Genomic DNA, 16,499 nt, shown 5'->3' with positions numbered 1-16,499 from the left:
AAAGCATGATTACAATCCAAATTCTATATGTATGTAAACAATATAAATGATATGCAACCTTTGTGTAAACTCGTACCTTTATGAAATCTCAAATGTTTGTTATCTTTTGTAATTTGTATCTGTTTAATTAATATAGTGTTATATATATTTGCTGCATTCAGGACGTCGTTGGACAAGAGAGTTCGATCTCAATTGGCCTTCCCTGAATAAATAAATACATGATGGACTATGAGGATGCTGTGTCCTTCCTGGGCCACTGGGGGGCGTTTGAGAAGACGGTGTCCATCCTGCTCAGCCTGTGTGTCATCAGTAATGGCTACATAGGGATAGCCATGGTGTTCCTGGGTGACATCCCTCCTCACCGCTGTCGCCTCCCTGCCCTGGACTCCTCCTCCTCCAATGCTTCCTCCTTCAGCCTGGACCTCAACCACTCCATCCCCCTGGAGGAGGTGAAAGGGGAGCTCATCCTCAGCCGCTGCTCCAGGTAAAAAGTCATACGTTTTAATGTATGGAGGTTAACCTTACAGCCTGTAAAACCCATTAAGACCTGATGAGGCCGATACTACAAAATAATGCCTTCTAAATCAGTAGCTGTCAAGCGCTTTCGTGCCAAGGACCCCCAAAGATATTTGGCAGGGGACCGGCATCTGAAAATGTTTTGTGCCAGGGGCCCCCAGAAGAGAAGATTTGTGTAAAAAAAACAAAAAATATTCCAAATTATTTTAACACTTTAAAAAAAAAAAAAAAGATTTTTCAAAAATGTTCAAAAATAGCAGATGTACAAGCTCGCGGCACGAAGTGACGCGCTGTGAGCTTGTATATCTGCAATTCTTTTAATAGCCAACACTAAAATCTCAAAAAATCTTTTGGGAAGGCAAACTGCCTATCAAAGTGACTGCTGGCCAATAACAACGCGTCTTTTCCGGGACTTGGCCGAATCTAGTTAACGGGATATTTTTATACAACCAGATTTTGACAAGTCCCGGAAAAGACGTGCTGTGATTGGCCAGTAGTCATTTTGAGTGGCAGCGTGCCTTCCCGAATATGGCGGCCGCGGATACAGCAACCATTGTGTTTACATTCCAGGTACAAACAAGCAGGTGGTTTCTATAGCAACCATTGTGTTTACGTTCCAGGTACAAACAAGCAGGTGGTTTCTATAGCAACCAGACAGAGGGCTGTGTTGACGGCTGGGTGTTTGGAACAGAGAGATACTCCTCCACCATCGTCACTGAGGTCAGAGGTCAAGCAGCAGTGGTGGATACTAACTTACTGAGCTGAGTACTGTACTTAAAGCAGTGGTTCAAGTTAAGGACCCCCAAATTGGTCTTTATTTTCCTGCGGACCCATCTGAAAATCTTTTGTGCCAGGGACCCCCAGAAATGAGGATTTATGTTAAGATTTTCAAAAATAGCAGATATACAAGCTCGCAGTGCGGCACAGAGTGATGCGCTGACCCTACTTTAAGAACCACTGACTTAAAGGGTCAGGAAACCCAAAACCACCTTTGTTATGTTAGCAGATATAAAGTAGTTGTTTGTGATGGGGAACAACAATATAAAACTATTTGACTGTAACTGTATATTTAAGGTCGGGTCTATAATGCACTATAAGCACATTTCAAATGCATTACAATGCATTAGGTTAATAGTCGTTATAAGTTATGTTTATAATCATTCATAGCGACTTATAATAAGGTTCATTAATATAAGTGCTGGTCATAGTGCATTATAAGCTCAGCGGAACAGCCCACTATGACTAGCAGTAGTAGCAGGTATCACTTTACTTAAAGGTCGGTTCTATAATGCATTATAATCACATTTATAATGCATCCTCACCCTTTAAGTAAATGTTTTGAGTATCTGTACATAACTTGAGTATTTTTATTTTTGGATACTTGTGACTTTCACTCTAGGATGCGGAAAAGTACATTATGAATTAACCACTAGAGCCCTATTTCTACAAGCTTGTAGATCTGCTAGTTTCAATATTGATGTTTACTATCATGTTTTGGAAAATCTTAGATTTTGTGGAAAATGTCGATATTTCAATATAGCCATGATGTAAGTGTGTGTGTGTGTGTGTGTGTGTGTGTGTGTGTGTGTGTGTGTGTGTGTGTGTGTGTGTGTGTGTGTGTGTGTGTGTGTGTGTGTGTGTGTGTGTGTGTGTGTGTGTGTGTGTGTGTGTGTGTGTGTGTGTAGTGGTCTCTGGTGTTTATGTAAGTGTGTATTTGTGTGTAGTGGTCTCTGGTGTTTATGTAAGTGTGTATTTGTGTGTAGTGGTCTCTGGTGTTTATGTAAGTGTGTATTTGTGTGTGTAGTGGTCCCTGGTGTGTGACGACGGCTGGAAGGCACCGTTCACCACGACCGTCTTCTTCCTGGGACTTCTGTGTGGATCGTTTGTCTCTGGATACTTCTCTGACCGGTAACCTGTCTGTCTGTCTGTCTGTCTGTCTGTCTGTCTGTCTGTCTGTCTGTCTGTCTGTATACTCTAGTTACAGTACATGGCCTATGTGTGATGTGTCTGTTGTTGTGTGTGTACTGTAGGTACGGTAGACAGGACATCTTTGATAACCTCATGGTTTTTAAATGAGTATGTGCCCTGTATAAAACACTACATGGTCTATGGCCGCCTCCTATGGAAGTCTGACATGGGAGTCACTCGGCACAAGAGCCACAACCACAGAGGATTGTGAGGTGTAGTTTACAACCACAGAGGATTGTGAGGTGTAGTTTACAACCACAGAGGATTGTGAGGTGTAGTTTACAACCACAGAGGATTGTGAGGTGTAGTTTACAACCACAGAGGATTGTAGGCGTGGTTGTAGGCGTGTCATCTTCTTCGTGTCCATATATAGGTATGGTAGGTGTGTCATCTTCTTTGTGTCCATATAGGTATGGTAGGCGTGTCATCTTCTTTGTGTCCATATATAGGTATGGTAGGCGTGTCATCTTCTTCGTGTCCATATATAGGTATGGTAGGCGTGTCATCTTCTTCGTGTCCATATGGTAGGCGTGTCAACTTCTTCGTGTCCATATATAGGTATGGTAGGAGTGTCATCTTCTGTGTGTCCATATATAGGTATGGTAGGCGTGTCGTCTTCTTTGTGTCCATATATAGGTATGGTAGGCGTGTCATCTACTGTATGTCCATATATAGGTATGGTAAGCGTGTCATCTTCTTTGTGTCCATATATAGGTATGGTAAGCGTGTCATCTTCTTTGTGTCCATATATAGGTATGGTAGGCGTGTCATCTTCTTCGTGTCCATATGGTAGGCGTGTCATCTTCTTTGTGTCCATATATAGGTATGGTAGGCGTGTCGTCTTCTTGGTCTCCATGGCGATCCAGACAGTGTTCAGTGTGCTCCAGACGTTCTCCAGCAGCTGGGAGATGTTCTGTGTGCTGTACTTCATCGTCGCCATGGGAGGCATCGCCAAGTACTGCTGTGGCTTCATACTGGGTATGAAAAATGTTTTTTTAATAAACTGACTTGGTAGGACATGATGGAGGGTAGCAGTGGTGTAAAGTAACTAAGTACATTTACTCAAGTACTGTACTTAAGTAAAATTTTGAGGTACTTTTACTTTACTGGAGTATTTCCAATTGTCTATACTTTTACTTCTACTCCACTACATCTCAGAGGCAAATATTGTACTTTTACTCCACTACAATTATTTGAAAACTACTGATAAAGAAAAACATCACATGGATGCAACTGGGACGCATCATCAGTGTTGTAGCCTGGGGTCATAGGGTGTTTCGGGTCTCGCAACATACAACATACACCCTCGCCCAGGTGACCCAGCCAGGGTTGATCAAGCCCCGACTTACGTTCCAGTAGCACCCACGGTCAGTCCTATAGGGCAAGACAGGGCAGTCCGCTTCTCCGGAAGTACTCTGCCGGGACTCGGGGAGGTTCTGGCACGTGGAGGGACTAGGCTCTGTGGGTTGTCTCCTGGCCGGGCTCCTCCTTCGTCTCACCAGGTCCAGGACCTGAGCGCTGCACCAGATCAGGTGCACCGCCCCGATCCAAACATTTCCTTCTGGCGTGATGGTTCCTTGGGTCGATACCACTAGATTGGGCCGTCTAATGGTATTAGCCCCGATTGCGGTACGCTGGAATGGCCCTCCTGAAGGCCTCACCGCGGGTTTGTTGGGCTTCTTCCTCACGGAAGACACAGCATGGGGCGCTAACCCATACTGCTCCCGGGAGTAGTTACTTTGCAGATATAAATGATTACGTTACAAAACATGCATTAACCACTTTAGCCCTATTTTACACCTAGGCTATTTTCAAACATTTTAGTACTTTTACTTTTGGTACTTTAAGTACATTTTGATACCAATTTAAATGTTATTCCGGACTTTTACTTGTAACAGAGTACTTCTACATTGCAGTACTGATGCTTTTAATTAAGTAAAACTTTTGAGTGTTTTTTCTACCACTGGAGGGAGGTATAAAAGTGCCTTGTCTTGCCTAGGGTTTGAGCTGCTGACAAGCAAAGCGAGGATCTTATTCGGGGCGATTGGAATGCCTTACGGCTCCGCTCTGGGCTACACCATCCTGCCTCTGTTTGCCTTTTACATCAGGAGCTGGAGATGGCTGCTACTGGCTCTGTCCCTGCCTGGCCTGCTCTACATACCTCTGTGGTGGTAAGGATGACAATCAATTGATTTGTATAGACTCAATGCTTGAATATTTGTAAACTAACTGATATTTCCGGGTAGAATGTATACGGATCTCTACACATAAAGTGTCCAGAACATAAGCCATGTCTAGTTTATCAGCTTGTGGATATTTATAACAAAACAATGTATTTCTAATAATATTAAAGGACGACTTCACCCATTTTCAACCTATCTTCATATAATTGGTCCTCACTAATGCTCATGATGAAATGGTACCATCTCTGTGACATCATCGTTAGGCAGGATTTATTTTTCCAACAAGATTTCAATTTCAATTTTGTTTTTATTAACACGAGAACAATGGCTTCTATTATTGGATTGCAACTTTCCAGGAATACAAAGCCTGCAGTTTCTATTAGCTTGGATTCCCCATTGATGTAGATTTTTTTTTAACCATTTTGTCATGCGCATTAGTGAGGACCAATTATATGAAGATAGGTTGCAAATGGGTGAAGTCGTCCTTTAAGTGTCCTGTTCTTCCAGATAAGAAAAGGTTGAAGAATCATAATAATGCTACAATGCCACGCTGCCGGTGTTATCTACCCGGACATAACGTTTTGGTGACGTCATGATGGTTCAGTCTATAGCACTTTTCCAAACAACTTTACAAACAGTGTTGGGGGTACCCTGTTAAAAGTAACACTGCTACTGTACCTGTATTGGGATTACTTTTAACCAGTAACATAACATGTTAATTGTACTCGGTTACTTAGTTACGTTTTCAAATAAATTGTGTCGCTAACGTTACTTTAAAGAAATTATAAATATAAACTAAGCTCATGTCCTACAGTACCTCCATCTTTCAAGACCCAAGTAAGACACCGGAGCGCCAATAATAGCCGACGACAAGCTCACAACGTGCCGCACCCGTGATGCGTTGTCAGACTGCGTTGCAACAGATTTGGCGTAGATGGACAAAATGAGTATGACCAAACACAGAGCCCTGGGGACCCCGGTCAACACAGTATGTGGGGTTAGGTCTCAGGCACAGGTCACCCCTGGACTCGAGTCCAGGGATAATAAAACATTTATTTGTGTTCATTACAACAGTTTTTCTCAGTTTGACTGTTTACTCTTTGACCAAATTAATATGCATTTGGCTGCGGACTCACATACAGTACAAAATGTGTACGCTTGTAAAAAGTCTGCTTATGATGTAAACCCCTGGCCACTCTGAAGCATGTTCAAACAGTGTCCTGTCCAATGGCTAGGTACATCCCAGAGTCTCCTCGCTGGCTATTGGCTCAGGGCCGCATCAGGGAGGCGGAGCTTATTCTCAGGGCTGCAGCCAAGAAGAATGGAGTCATGGCACCCCACCCGAGGTCATCTTCAAAGTGGAAGAAGTCAGTCTAATCCAGGTACACACACACACACACACACACACACACACACACACACACACACACACACACACATACACACACACACACACACACAAATGCCCGTCAACCCGTCCGCCTGCCCGTTCGAAGCAATTTGCTCACCAAAACTCGTGACGGGCCTCACAACCAGGACCATCAGGGTTCTGACCATGGTCCATGGAGACAACACGGGCCTCGTGCTGCCGCCCCACGTCGCCTGTCTACAGGTGATCATCATCCCCTGTGGTATCACAGCCGGCCTGCCGGAGGCAGAGAAAAACGATATTCTGGCCATGTGTTCTGAGTACCTCTGCAGGCTGCAGAAGGCTAAGGTCTGGGAAGCAAACATCAGGGAGGAGGTCGACCTCAGAGACAACTACACCTCCGGATGGAAGTTCAACCACTGGGAGCTCAAGGGAGTTCCAATCAGTGTTGATTTTGACAACAAATTTTGATTTAGTTTTAGTCAAGGTCTTTTGAATAAAATTCCATTTAGTTTTAGCCATATTTTAGTCATCTGAAATAGTTTTTGTCTAGTTTTAGTCGACTAAATATCAAAATATTATAGACTGAATCTACAGTTGATTTAGTCGGCTAAAATGTATTTTTAGCGGTGCCTTGATGGCTTCGTAATGGCTGATTTTACACTTGGTTGCATGCTGAAAATAGCAGATCTACAAGCTCACAACGCGTCGCAGCCAAGTATAGTAACACAAACGTATGTGTGTGTGTGTGTGTGTGTGTGTGTGTGTGTGTGTGTGTGTGTGTGTGTGTGTGTGTGTGTGTGTGTATAGGAGGTGGGGCCTGGTCCTGCAGATAGCCAGCATCGGTACTCCTGGTTGGACTTGGTCAGAACCACCAACATCAGAAACATGATGCTCATCAACATCATACTGTGGTACACCCCCCCCCCCCCCCCCCACACACACACACACACACACACACACACACACACACACACACACACACACACACACACACACACACACACACACACACACACACACACACACACACACACACACACACACACTTCATGAAAAATAATAACATGAAAAGTTGAAATATGGCAGGTTTCTGCCTGCCAGCAATGATGTCTATCTTCATTCTTTCCTTCCTTCCTTCATTCCTCCCTACTCAGGGATGGATTCATGTATTTATTTGGGCTGCCGGTTTTTTATGGCCCCCCCTAAAAGAAATTTGTGGAGAAAAAAAAGAATTTGGAAATAGATTATTATTTTTTTGGGCAAAAACGTTTATTTGGAGGGGGGCTAGTGAAAGTTACAGGTATGGTGTGTATGTATATGAAATCCTTAATCATATTCCATCATATATGGAAGGGCCCCAGGAGCCCTTGTCAGGGCCTCAAACCCAGCGAGAATCAGGCCCATACATTTGATATTTGATTAACCTATACATTTCATTTTAGTAAATTGTCGATGGCCGCGCGGCCCAGTTCCCCCGAAGGACCCCTGAGAACCAAGGGCCCCTGAGAGCCAAGGGCCCCCTGGGCCACAGCGGCCCAATGACTAATACAGCCCTGTCACCTATACTTCCCTCTCTCCCTCCATCTTGTAGGATTGTGATCTGCATGACATACTATGGGATGTCTCTAAACACGCCCAACATGGATGGAGACCCCTACATCAACTGTCTGGTCTCCGGGGCCACAGAGTTCGTCAGTTACGGCGTCATGTGGTTTGTGATCCTTCACGCCCCGCGCCGTTCCCCGCTGCCCTTCAGTCTGCTGCTCAGTGGACTGCTGCTGCTGCTGCTCAAGCTCATCCCTGATGGTACACACACACACACACACGCACGCACGCACGCACGCACGCACGCACGCACGCACGCACGCACGCACGCACGCACGCACGCACGCACGCACGCACGCACGCACGCACGCACGCACGCACGCACGTAACTCGCACGTAGTTACCGCCATGCTGTAACTCCAAAGGTGGACAAGACATCAAAAATAATTGCTCCATTGATTAGAAATTGATAATTAAAAATGTTCTCCTCATTGACTTACATTGTACGGTGAAACAGCTCTCAAAGTCACGAGAGAGTATGTTTTACCCCTGTCCGTCCGTCCGTCCGTCCGTCCGTCCGTCCCTCCGTCCGTGTGTCATTCTGTCTGTCTGTGTACAGCTAATCTCCGGCACCGTTGGCTTGCTCGCAGCGAAACTGTGCACACACACTCCCTGGTTGCCAGAGCAGAACCTCTGCCCCAAATCTTTCACATGGCCCTGTTATAGCGCCACCAGGAGGCCGATTTGCACAAAACACATTTCTTGACAGTACTCCTACAGATTTTGTCCAAACATCACGCAAATCACGGTGCACAGTATCTCTATAGTCATTAAACGAAACGGGTCTTTCAGATTTTTCATATTCCATCCTGATTGACTAAAATTGCCTTCCAAAGTTTGCAGGAGTGCTCCGTTTTGAACAAAATGCCTCAAATCATGAACACAGTAGGGCTTTCACCAACAAGTCGACTAGTCGACTAGTCGACTAGTATAACCACTAGTCGACCTTGTTGGTACTAGTCGAATAGTTAAAAAAAAAAAAAAAAAAAAAAATCTTTTTTTTTTTTTTTTTTTTTTTATTTAATTTTTAATGCTATAGTAATGGCCCATCTTACTATTATTATTATCCTCCTGACTTTATTTTTTATCAAAAGGGGTCAAAAGCATGCCCAATAAAAGCCTATTATTGGGCAATGGGGATCCTTGGAGACGCTGCTGTGGTGCTGTGCTGCTGTGCCAGAAGCGCTTCCTTAAAACGCCATAAAAATAAGGGCAGGAGGATAATAATAATAGTAATATAGTAGTAGGATGGTATTAAAACAGTGCCACCCAAAAAAAAAAAAAAAAAAAAAAAACATTTTTTTTTTTTTTTTTTTTTTTTTTTTAATTTAAATTTCGACTAGTCGACTAGTCGACTACCACTGGGTCAAATTAGTCGACCTGTAAAAATCTCTAGTCGTGAAAGCCCTAGAACACAGCATGCAATTTCTGTTGCATGCACATTCCCACTAGGCCAAAGAAGAAATGCCACTTCACATTTTTAAAATCAGCCTTGTGGTGTCGCTATAACGGGCCGATTTGTGTTTTTGCCTATAACTGCACAGATCTGTGTAAAACTTTGTATGCACACTCTTTAGAGGCCAAGGAAAAACCTTTGCGTCTACTATGTGTCTGTGGTCACCGTGGTGCTGGTGATGTTGGGGAAGATGTTTAGATGTGTTTCTTCTCCTCCAGATGTGTCTGTGGTCACCGTGGTGCTGGTGATGTTGGGGAAGATGTTGGTGACAGGAGCGTTCTGCTTCCTGTACATCTACTCCCTGGAGCTGTTCCCCACTGTGGTCAGAAACATGGCTCTGGGAGCTCTGTCCATGGCCTCCCGCATCGGCTGCAGCGTGGCACCATACATCGCTTACATCGGTGAGCATTGGTGTGTGTGTGTGTGTGTGTGTGTGTGTGTGTGTGTGTGCGTGCGTGCGTGTGTGTGTGTGTGTGTGTGTGTGTGTGTGTGCGTGCGTGCGTGCGTGCGTGCGTGCGTGCGTGCGTGCGTGCGTGCGTGCGTGTGTGTGTGTGTGTGTATGCCAAAAAAAACTGTAATGTGGGCCCACCTTTATAGCCTGGGATCCAGACTGCTTCACTACGTTCGGCGTATTTCTTTTTTCTCACTTGGTTTCTCAGTCTGGAAAGGCTCCTATCTCCAAGGGAGGCGGGACATGCCATACGGCTGAAAACGAGCCGTGGCTTCTGATTGGTCTGTGGTGCGGGGGGCGGGACAAAAACACCAGTGTGATCGTTGTGATTCGTGATTCGTTTGAACAACATCCAATCAGCAACGACGTTGCCTACATAACATAATGTAGTTCCAGTTTAGTTCTGCAAAACCAGTCAAATAGGAGCCTTTCCAGACTGAGAAACCAAGTGAGAAAAAGAAATACGCCGAATGTTGGGAAGCAGGCTGGATCCCAGGCTATACCATCTTTAGTCTGTGTAATGATTATCTTGTAGGGTGGGCCCACGTTGAGTCTGTGTAATGATTATCTTGTAGTGTGGGCCCACGTTTAGTCTGTGACAAACACTACAGATGATGGACATCATTAATTCCTTTCCTCTGGTTCTATAGGGACGTATAACAAGTTCCTCCCCTACATCCTGATGGGCGGAGCCTCTGTCCTGGCCGGCCTCCTCAGCCTGTTGCTGCCCGAAACCAAAGACCAGGAGCTGCCAGACCTCATCTCTCACACCAAGCCACTGGTTGGGTAGGTTTTTTTACCGCACGCACACATACACGGTACAATGGCTGTCAATATGGTGCCATTCTAGAGTGGGGATTCCACGGCATGTCACCTCTTCAGTCAAATGGTAAATGGTGCATTTATTTAGCGCAGGGGTCTTCAACAGGGGGTCCGGGACCCCGAGGGGGTCCTCAGAGTTACTACAGGGGGTCCCCCAAATCTTTGTGTGATATGATTATTTGTTTTTACATTAACCACTAGCATCCCTTTTACATGAACCCTAGCATCCCTTTTCTGAGGAGAACTTTAGCCAAAAATAGCAGATCTACAAGCTCACAACGCCTCGCGCTGCGAGGCGTTGTGAGCTTGTAGATCTGCTATTTTTGGCAAAGAGTTATAGGTGTGTAGAGGGAAAGAGCAGCATCAGTTTATCTGAAACACAATTTTATACAATATAGAGGGGGTCCCTGCCTCATCTCTCTCTCAGCTAGGGGGTCCTTGGCCTGAAAACGTTGAAGACCCCTGATTTAGCGCCTTTATCCAAGGCGCTTTACAATGTGCATTACATTCATCCATTCACACTCACATTTACACACACACACACACACACACACACACACACACACACACACACACACACACACACACACACACACACACACACACACACACACACACACACACACACACACACACACACACACATTTACACACTGACAGCGGAGGAAACCATGCAAGGCCTACCAGCCTGCTCATCGGGAGCGATTAGGGGTTCAGTGTCTTGCTCAAGGACACCTCCACACTAACTCTGGGGGAGCCCACAGGGATCGAACGGGGAACCTTCCGGTTTGCCACTCTCTCTGGTAAAGAAGGAACTAAATAAAATGGTAAATGGTGCATTTATATAGCGCTTCTATCCGAAGCGCTTTACATTGATTGTGCCATTAACCCATTCACACACACATTCATACACCGATGGCGGAGGAAACCATGCAAGGCACCAACCTGCTCATCGGGAGCAATTAGGGGTTCAGCGTCTTGCTCAAGGACACTTCGACACTAACTCGAGGGGAGCGCCCTACAGCTGAATCTACAGCAAATCTACCTCCTGAGTAAAGAAGGAACAGTCAGATAACATTGTTGTCACAACTGAGTGCACAAAGGAACTTCCTCAGTGACACTTCACTTTTCCCTATCAGAAACTTTATGGAACCTACATCTTTTTCATGTCAAGGACCCCCAAAATGATATGTATTTGGCCACGGACCCCCATCTCAAAATGTGTTGATCCAGGAGGTCCCAGAAGCAAAGATTTGAGTTAAATATGTTCGCTTTAAAAAATATATATTTCACGATTTTTCAAAAATAGCAGATCTACAAGCCTGTAGCGCGGCACTCGAGCTTGTATATCTGCTATTTTTGAATAGCCAAAGTGTAAAATAATGCTTTTTTAGCTCAAATCAAAAAGTGTCATGCAGTAGATGTGTTCCAGGTCTTAATGAGTTAAGCAAAATATCAGGGAAGGTGATAGTTTTTTGTATTTTATTTAGTTGAAACGTGATTCAAACATAGTGTTTATCTCTACCGTTCCCATTTACTTCAGTAGAATTGACACTTTTAGTCACCAGTGCAGTTTAGAAAGTGCAGTTTTAATTTTTTCCTTTCCTTCTTTACCAGCTACTGGGTTTTATGGTCTGAGCATTCTTTAGTCTCCATATTTGAATCGGGTGTATTTAAGGTAGAACTTTATGATTTATTTTTTTTCCCCCAGAATTTCTGCTAAGAAACATGAGTAATCAGGTTGTTAATTCGTGCTTATGAGGCGCAGTTTACGGAGCTAGTTCAGGCCAGGCAACTCAAGGGATTGGGCCAACCGATCAGGTGACTAGTCACATGCACTTTTCTCCTGGTCGGTGGGTTATAAGTACTGCTGTGCCTACCTGTTCATTCTGGTTGCGTTGTCCTGCTGCGCTGACGTGCCGACGCTGCTGCTGAGATCCTGCTGTAGGCTATCTGCTGCCTTCACTTGCTGCGTATGCTGCTGCTAACCATGAATAGTCTCATCCATAGATATAGAAACCTATAGATACCTCATTGGCCTCTGCAGTTCATTGGAGCAACCTGTATCGCAATACCCTTGTATTGCTTCCGCCCTTAGTCGCGTGCGTCACAGAAGGGGGCGTTCCGTAGGCCTCTGATTGGCCTACCGAACGTCCCCTTCTGTGACGCACGCGACTGAGGGCGGAAGCTGGTGCGCGCCCGAGATACAGACGCCTCAGAGCCGGAGGAGGCGTCTACCTTTATATGTCTACAGTATGGTCTCATCCCACAGGCAAGTGAGAGAAAAAAAATACGCCCAACGTAGTGAAGCAGTCTGGATCCCAGGGCCCAGGCTATATTCTAATCCAATCCAAGAGTTGTCTGACTGAACTTTTGTGTCTGTCAGGCTGTCCAAACTATTTCAGAGACACAGTGGTCCGGCTGAGCTCCAGAAGGTCCAGTCTACCTTAACGGCACAGAACAACTCCTGTGGAGCTTCCCAGACCCAGACCCATATCCTCTCTCCAGGAGAACGTCCTTCCCAGACCCAGACCCATATCATCTCACCAGGATAAAGCTAGGAAAACAACTACAGCCCAAAGTGTCAATAGAGCGGGACTTCCAGACAACGGCTTGGTCAAAGTAGAGATACTTCTGGTCAAATATTACTCCACTAAGTGAAAGCTGTGTTATTACAAATTGTACTTGAGTTAAAGTACTGGAGTACTTGTTTTAAAAAATACCTATACGTGTTAAAAAGTACAAATTACAAAGTACCAAAAATATCAATAATAGTGAAAATAGCAGAGCTACAAGCTTTCATATCGGCTATAAATGAATAAATTAGTCCAATAATTCAAATGCAATCAATAATTATTTTATCAATGAATCAAACAATGATCAAATCAATATAAATCATGTATCACAGTACTCAAATCAAAAGTGATCAATTCAAAACTAAAAATGTGAATCTATTTCAGACAATAATTACCAAACAAATACAAATAATAATAAAATGTGTGTCATAGTAAAGGAGCAAACATGATCAGTAACATAGTAAAATACAAACAAATGATGAGAACAATGAATGCTTCCAATGAGCAAATTATAGATTTTAGGATCAGTAGACTATGTTATCAAAGATGATTAATATGGTAATGAGCGATGAAGAAAGCCATGAATGTAAATATGAAGTTAGGGTGACTAGAACCTCAGTGAGAGGTGACCTATGTGGTTGATTTGAAAACAACATTTATAAAATAAAAATGTACTAAAGAGGTGTGTCTTAAGAAGTGCTCAAAGTTTATACTGAGTTTGTTGAATGTAATATGTTTAAGGGGGACTGAATAGAATGATCCCAAAACAGTTTTCATCAGAACTAGCCATTGTCAATGTACTGTATTAGTTTTTTCGCTGTTGCCCTATTTCTCCCCAATTCTTTACTCACTCACCTGCCAGTGAGGAGCCCCCACCGCGAGGACGTATAGAGCCTCCGTCCTACTCCTCCCGCCCAACACTCCCTGCTGACAGGCTCTGCCCACAATCCCGTAGGAATGCGTACAGTGACAAATATCACCTTCCCCCTCCCCCCGCCCGGCTTCCCTCCCCGAACACGGGCCAATTGCGTTTGTGTAGACGCTCGACAAAGCCGGATGCACCACGGTGGATTCGAACCCCCAGACACCGTGGTGGTGGTGAGCAGCTCAGGTACTGCACTGCACCACCCGAGTACCTTATGTACATATTAACCCATTCAATACGGGAACGCATCTGTGTCACTTTAGATTTCTTTGGCTATTTAAACAAAAAAAATCTTTGAATATATAGATGTTTTTTAAGCCGAACATTTGTAACTCAACAGATTTTCGTTTTCAAACTTCAAGGACCCCCAAAATGATATGATTTGGCCGCGGACCCCCATCTCAAAATATGTTGTTCCAGGGACCCCCCCAGAAGCAAAGATTTGAGTTTAGAATGTTCGCTTTAAAAATAAATATTAAAAGATTTTCACAAATTTTCGCGATTAAAAATAAATAAATAGCAGATCTACAAGCTCATATCGCGGCACTCGGTGCCGCGATATGAGCTTGCAGATCTGCTATTTTTGAATAGCCAAGTATAAAACTAATGGTTACAAAGTGGTTACGCAGATTATTTCCCGGTCTAAATGGGTCAACATGAAATGGATTATTCATTCAAACCCAGGTCAGTGTGAGGTGTGTCCAGAGCTCTGCGTAGGTTCTGCCAGAACAGTCCAGGGTGCTGTCCAGCCTGGGACCAGCTCAGGTAGGTGTGTCTCTTCACCAGCCTCCTCATGTGATAGTAGGGAGACAACTGGTGGGCTGGAATGTCCTCCAGAAACACCAGGATCAATACGTCCTTCTGTTCATCAAACAGACGGTAGCTGCACACAGGAGAGGAGGACTCATGAGGTCAAGTACAGATGTGCCACTTCAAAACTTCACACGTTACTGTTCTTTCCCTGAAAGTGCCCTGAAAATGCATTTTTTTCCTCCCTGTTCTGCCCTGAAAAGGCACTGTTTTGCCCCTGAAAAGAAGTTGTCACTACACACCCCCGTTTTTCCCTTCAACAGACATCCATATACATGAGAACAAAAGAATGTGTGTCAGACTCATTGTGAGGCGAAAGGTGATTTGAAGAGGTCCTTGACCAGTTGCTCAAATTAATTTGCATCATAAAAGCAGTGATCATCCACATAATTCAGCATTTTAAATGCCCTTCTTTCTCCCTCTTATTGCCCTGGGAATCCCCTGAAAATGTACTGTCTTGGCGATGGCAGGACATGTGAAGTTTTGAAATGGCACATCTGTAGTATAATAATTACAATTGCTGGACACTTGTGTTTTGCGAGGATCAGAGTGTATTGAATTATCATAGTTGTAATACATTACAATGACCTCAGAATGCATTATAATATGTGATTATGAATCTCCATAAGTGGTTATTGGGTCCTTTAATGAAGTTATGACATTCTTCTAGGCAGAAACATTCTGTTTGTATTTCTTGCTTGGATTTAATGCTATTTTTTCCACTTTACTTCATCCTACTATGATCATGACTTATGATGACTTACTATGATAGTGACTAGTAATGCATTCTAAAGGTGATTAATGATTATGACGCATTCTAAAAGCATAATAATATGTTAGAACTATGGTAATTATAGTACCCTATGATCCTGAGGAAAGTGAGTGACCAGCAATTATGAACTATATGATACGTGGCCTTATACGTGTTATTATTAATAAACGTTTTAGAATTAAAAAAGGCCGATACGGAGGCGGGCCGGCCAGCCGGCAGGCGGGTGGACCTCTACTCATGTCACCATGACTCAGCCATAACCATATAAGGAGTTCCCAATGCAGCTACGCCCACATATGCGAGTGTGTTGTCTAACATAAATGTGTCGTCATGGCATCAGCAAACTATTCAGTTAGCTCCATATATGGGTACAAAGGGGGGCATGCCATATATGGCCATAAACTGATGACATCAGGGATCTCCATATGTGGGCATAAAAGGGACATGGCCTGACAGATAGTATTCCGTACAGATTGCCAGCATTATTATCCTTCCGTGTACACAATGTAAATCTGGCCTTTGCAGTGACACATGGCGCCCTCACCTAGCCATCTGGATCTCTCTAGAGCACCATTCACTCTGCAGGTAATGACGGCTGATCACACAGATGGTCTTTCTGCTGCCATAGATGGCATCTGTAATGTTCTCTATGATGGGTGCACCTGGAAACATACCAACATTATGCACACCACATTGAAAACTATTTGGATGGATGGATAGATACAGTAGATAGATAGATAAATACATATACATACAGTATAAGCGAGAAACAGAGAAGAGGTAGCCTACCTGGTAGGAAGTCTCGGTGGTGCAGACAGAGTCTCCAGCCCTGCTCTCCCTCCAGCACTGGAAGCATTTCTCTGCAAACCCAGAGCTCATCGTGAACGTTGTAGGAGATGAAGGCATCGTAGCGCTGAGGAGACCCCCTCTTTCTTTCCTTGGCATCATAAAGGAAGGCCAGGAAGAGGTAGTAGCCATAGAGAAGATGTGACCTCAGGAAGTGGTAGGCGAAGGATGTGAGCAGAGTCAGCACAATCACACAA

The 16,499-nt window shown here is 44.2% G+C and overlaps 1 protein-coding gene across 1 annotated transcript; it reads left to right on the top strand.

The window, feature by feature from the left end:
* Positions 1-221: 221 nt before the first annotated feature.
* LOC311034101 (solute carrier family 22 member 4-like) lies at positions 222-12,928 on the top strand (the record flags this gene model as incomplete). The annotated part of the gene is made up of 13 exons (XM_084041844.1): positions 222-484; positions 1,137-1,236; positions 2,321-2,424; positions 2,547-2,580; positions 3,199-3,203; positions 3,308-3,462; positions 4,484-4,655; positions 5,903-6,034; positions 6,204-6,446; positions 7,631-7,845; positions 9,319-9,501; positions 10,202-10,337; positions 12,760-12,928. 13 exons carry the CDS (start codon positions 222-224, stop codon positions 12,926-12,928), a joined length of 1,911 nt encoding a protein of 636 aa, XP_083897970.1.
* Between the last annotated feature and the right edge of the window lie 3,571 nt (positions 12,929-16,499).

The sequence above is a fragment of the Gymnoscopelus microlampas genome (assembly GCF_963454915.1).
Source record: "Gymnoscopelus microlampas genome assembly, chromosome: 18".
Taxonomy (NCBI): domain Eukaryota; kingdom Metazoa; phylum Chordata; class Actinopteri; order Myctophiformes; family Myctophidae; genus Gymnoscopelus; species Gymnoscopelus microlampas.
This window is presented reverse-complemented; position numbering and strand designations above follow the sequence as displayed.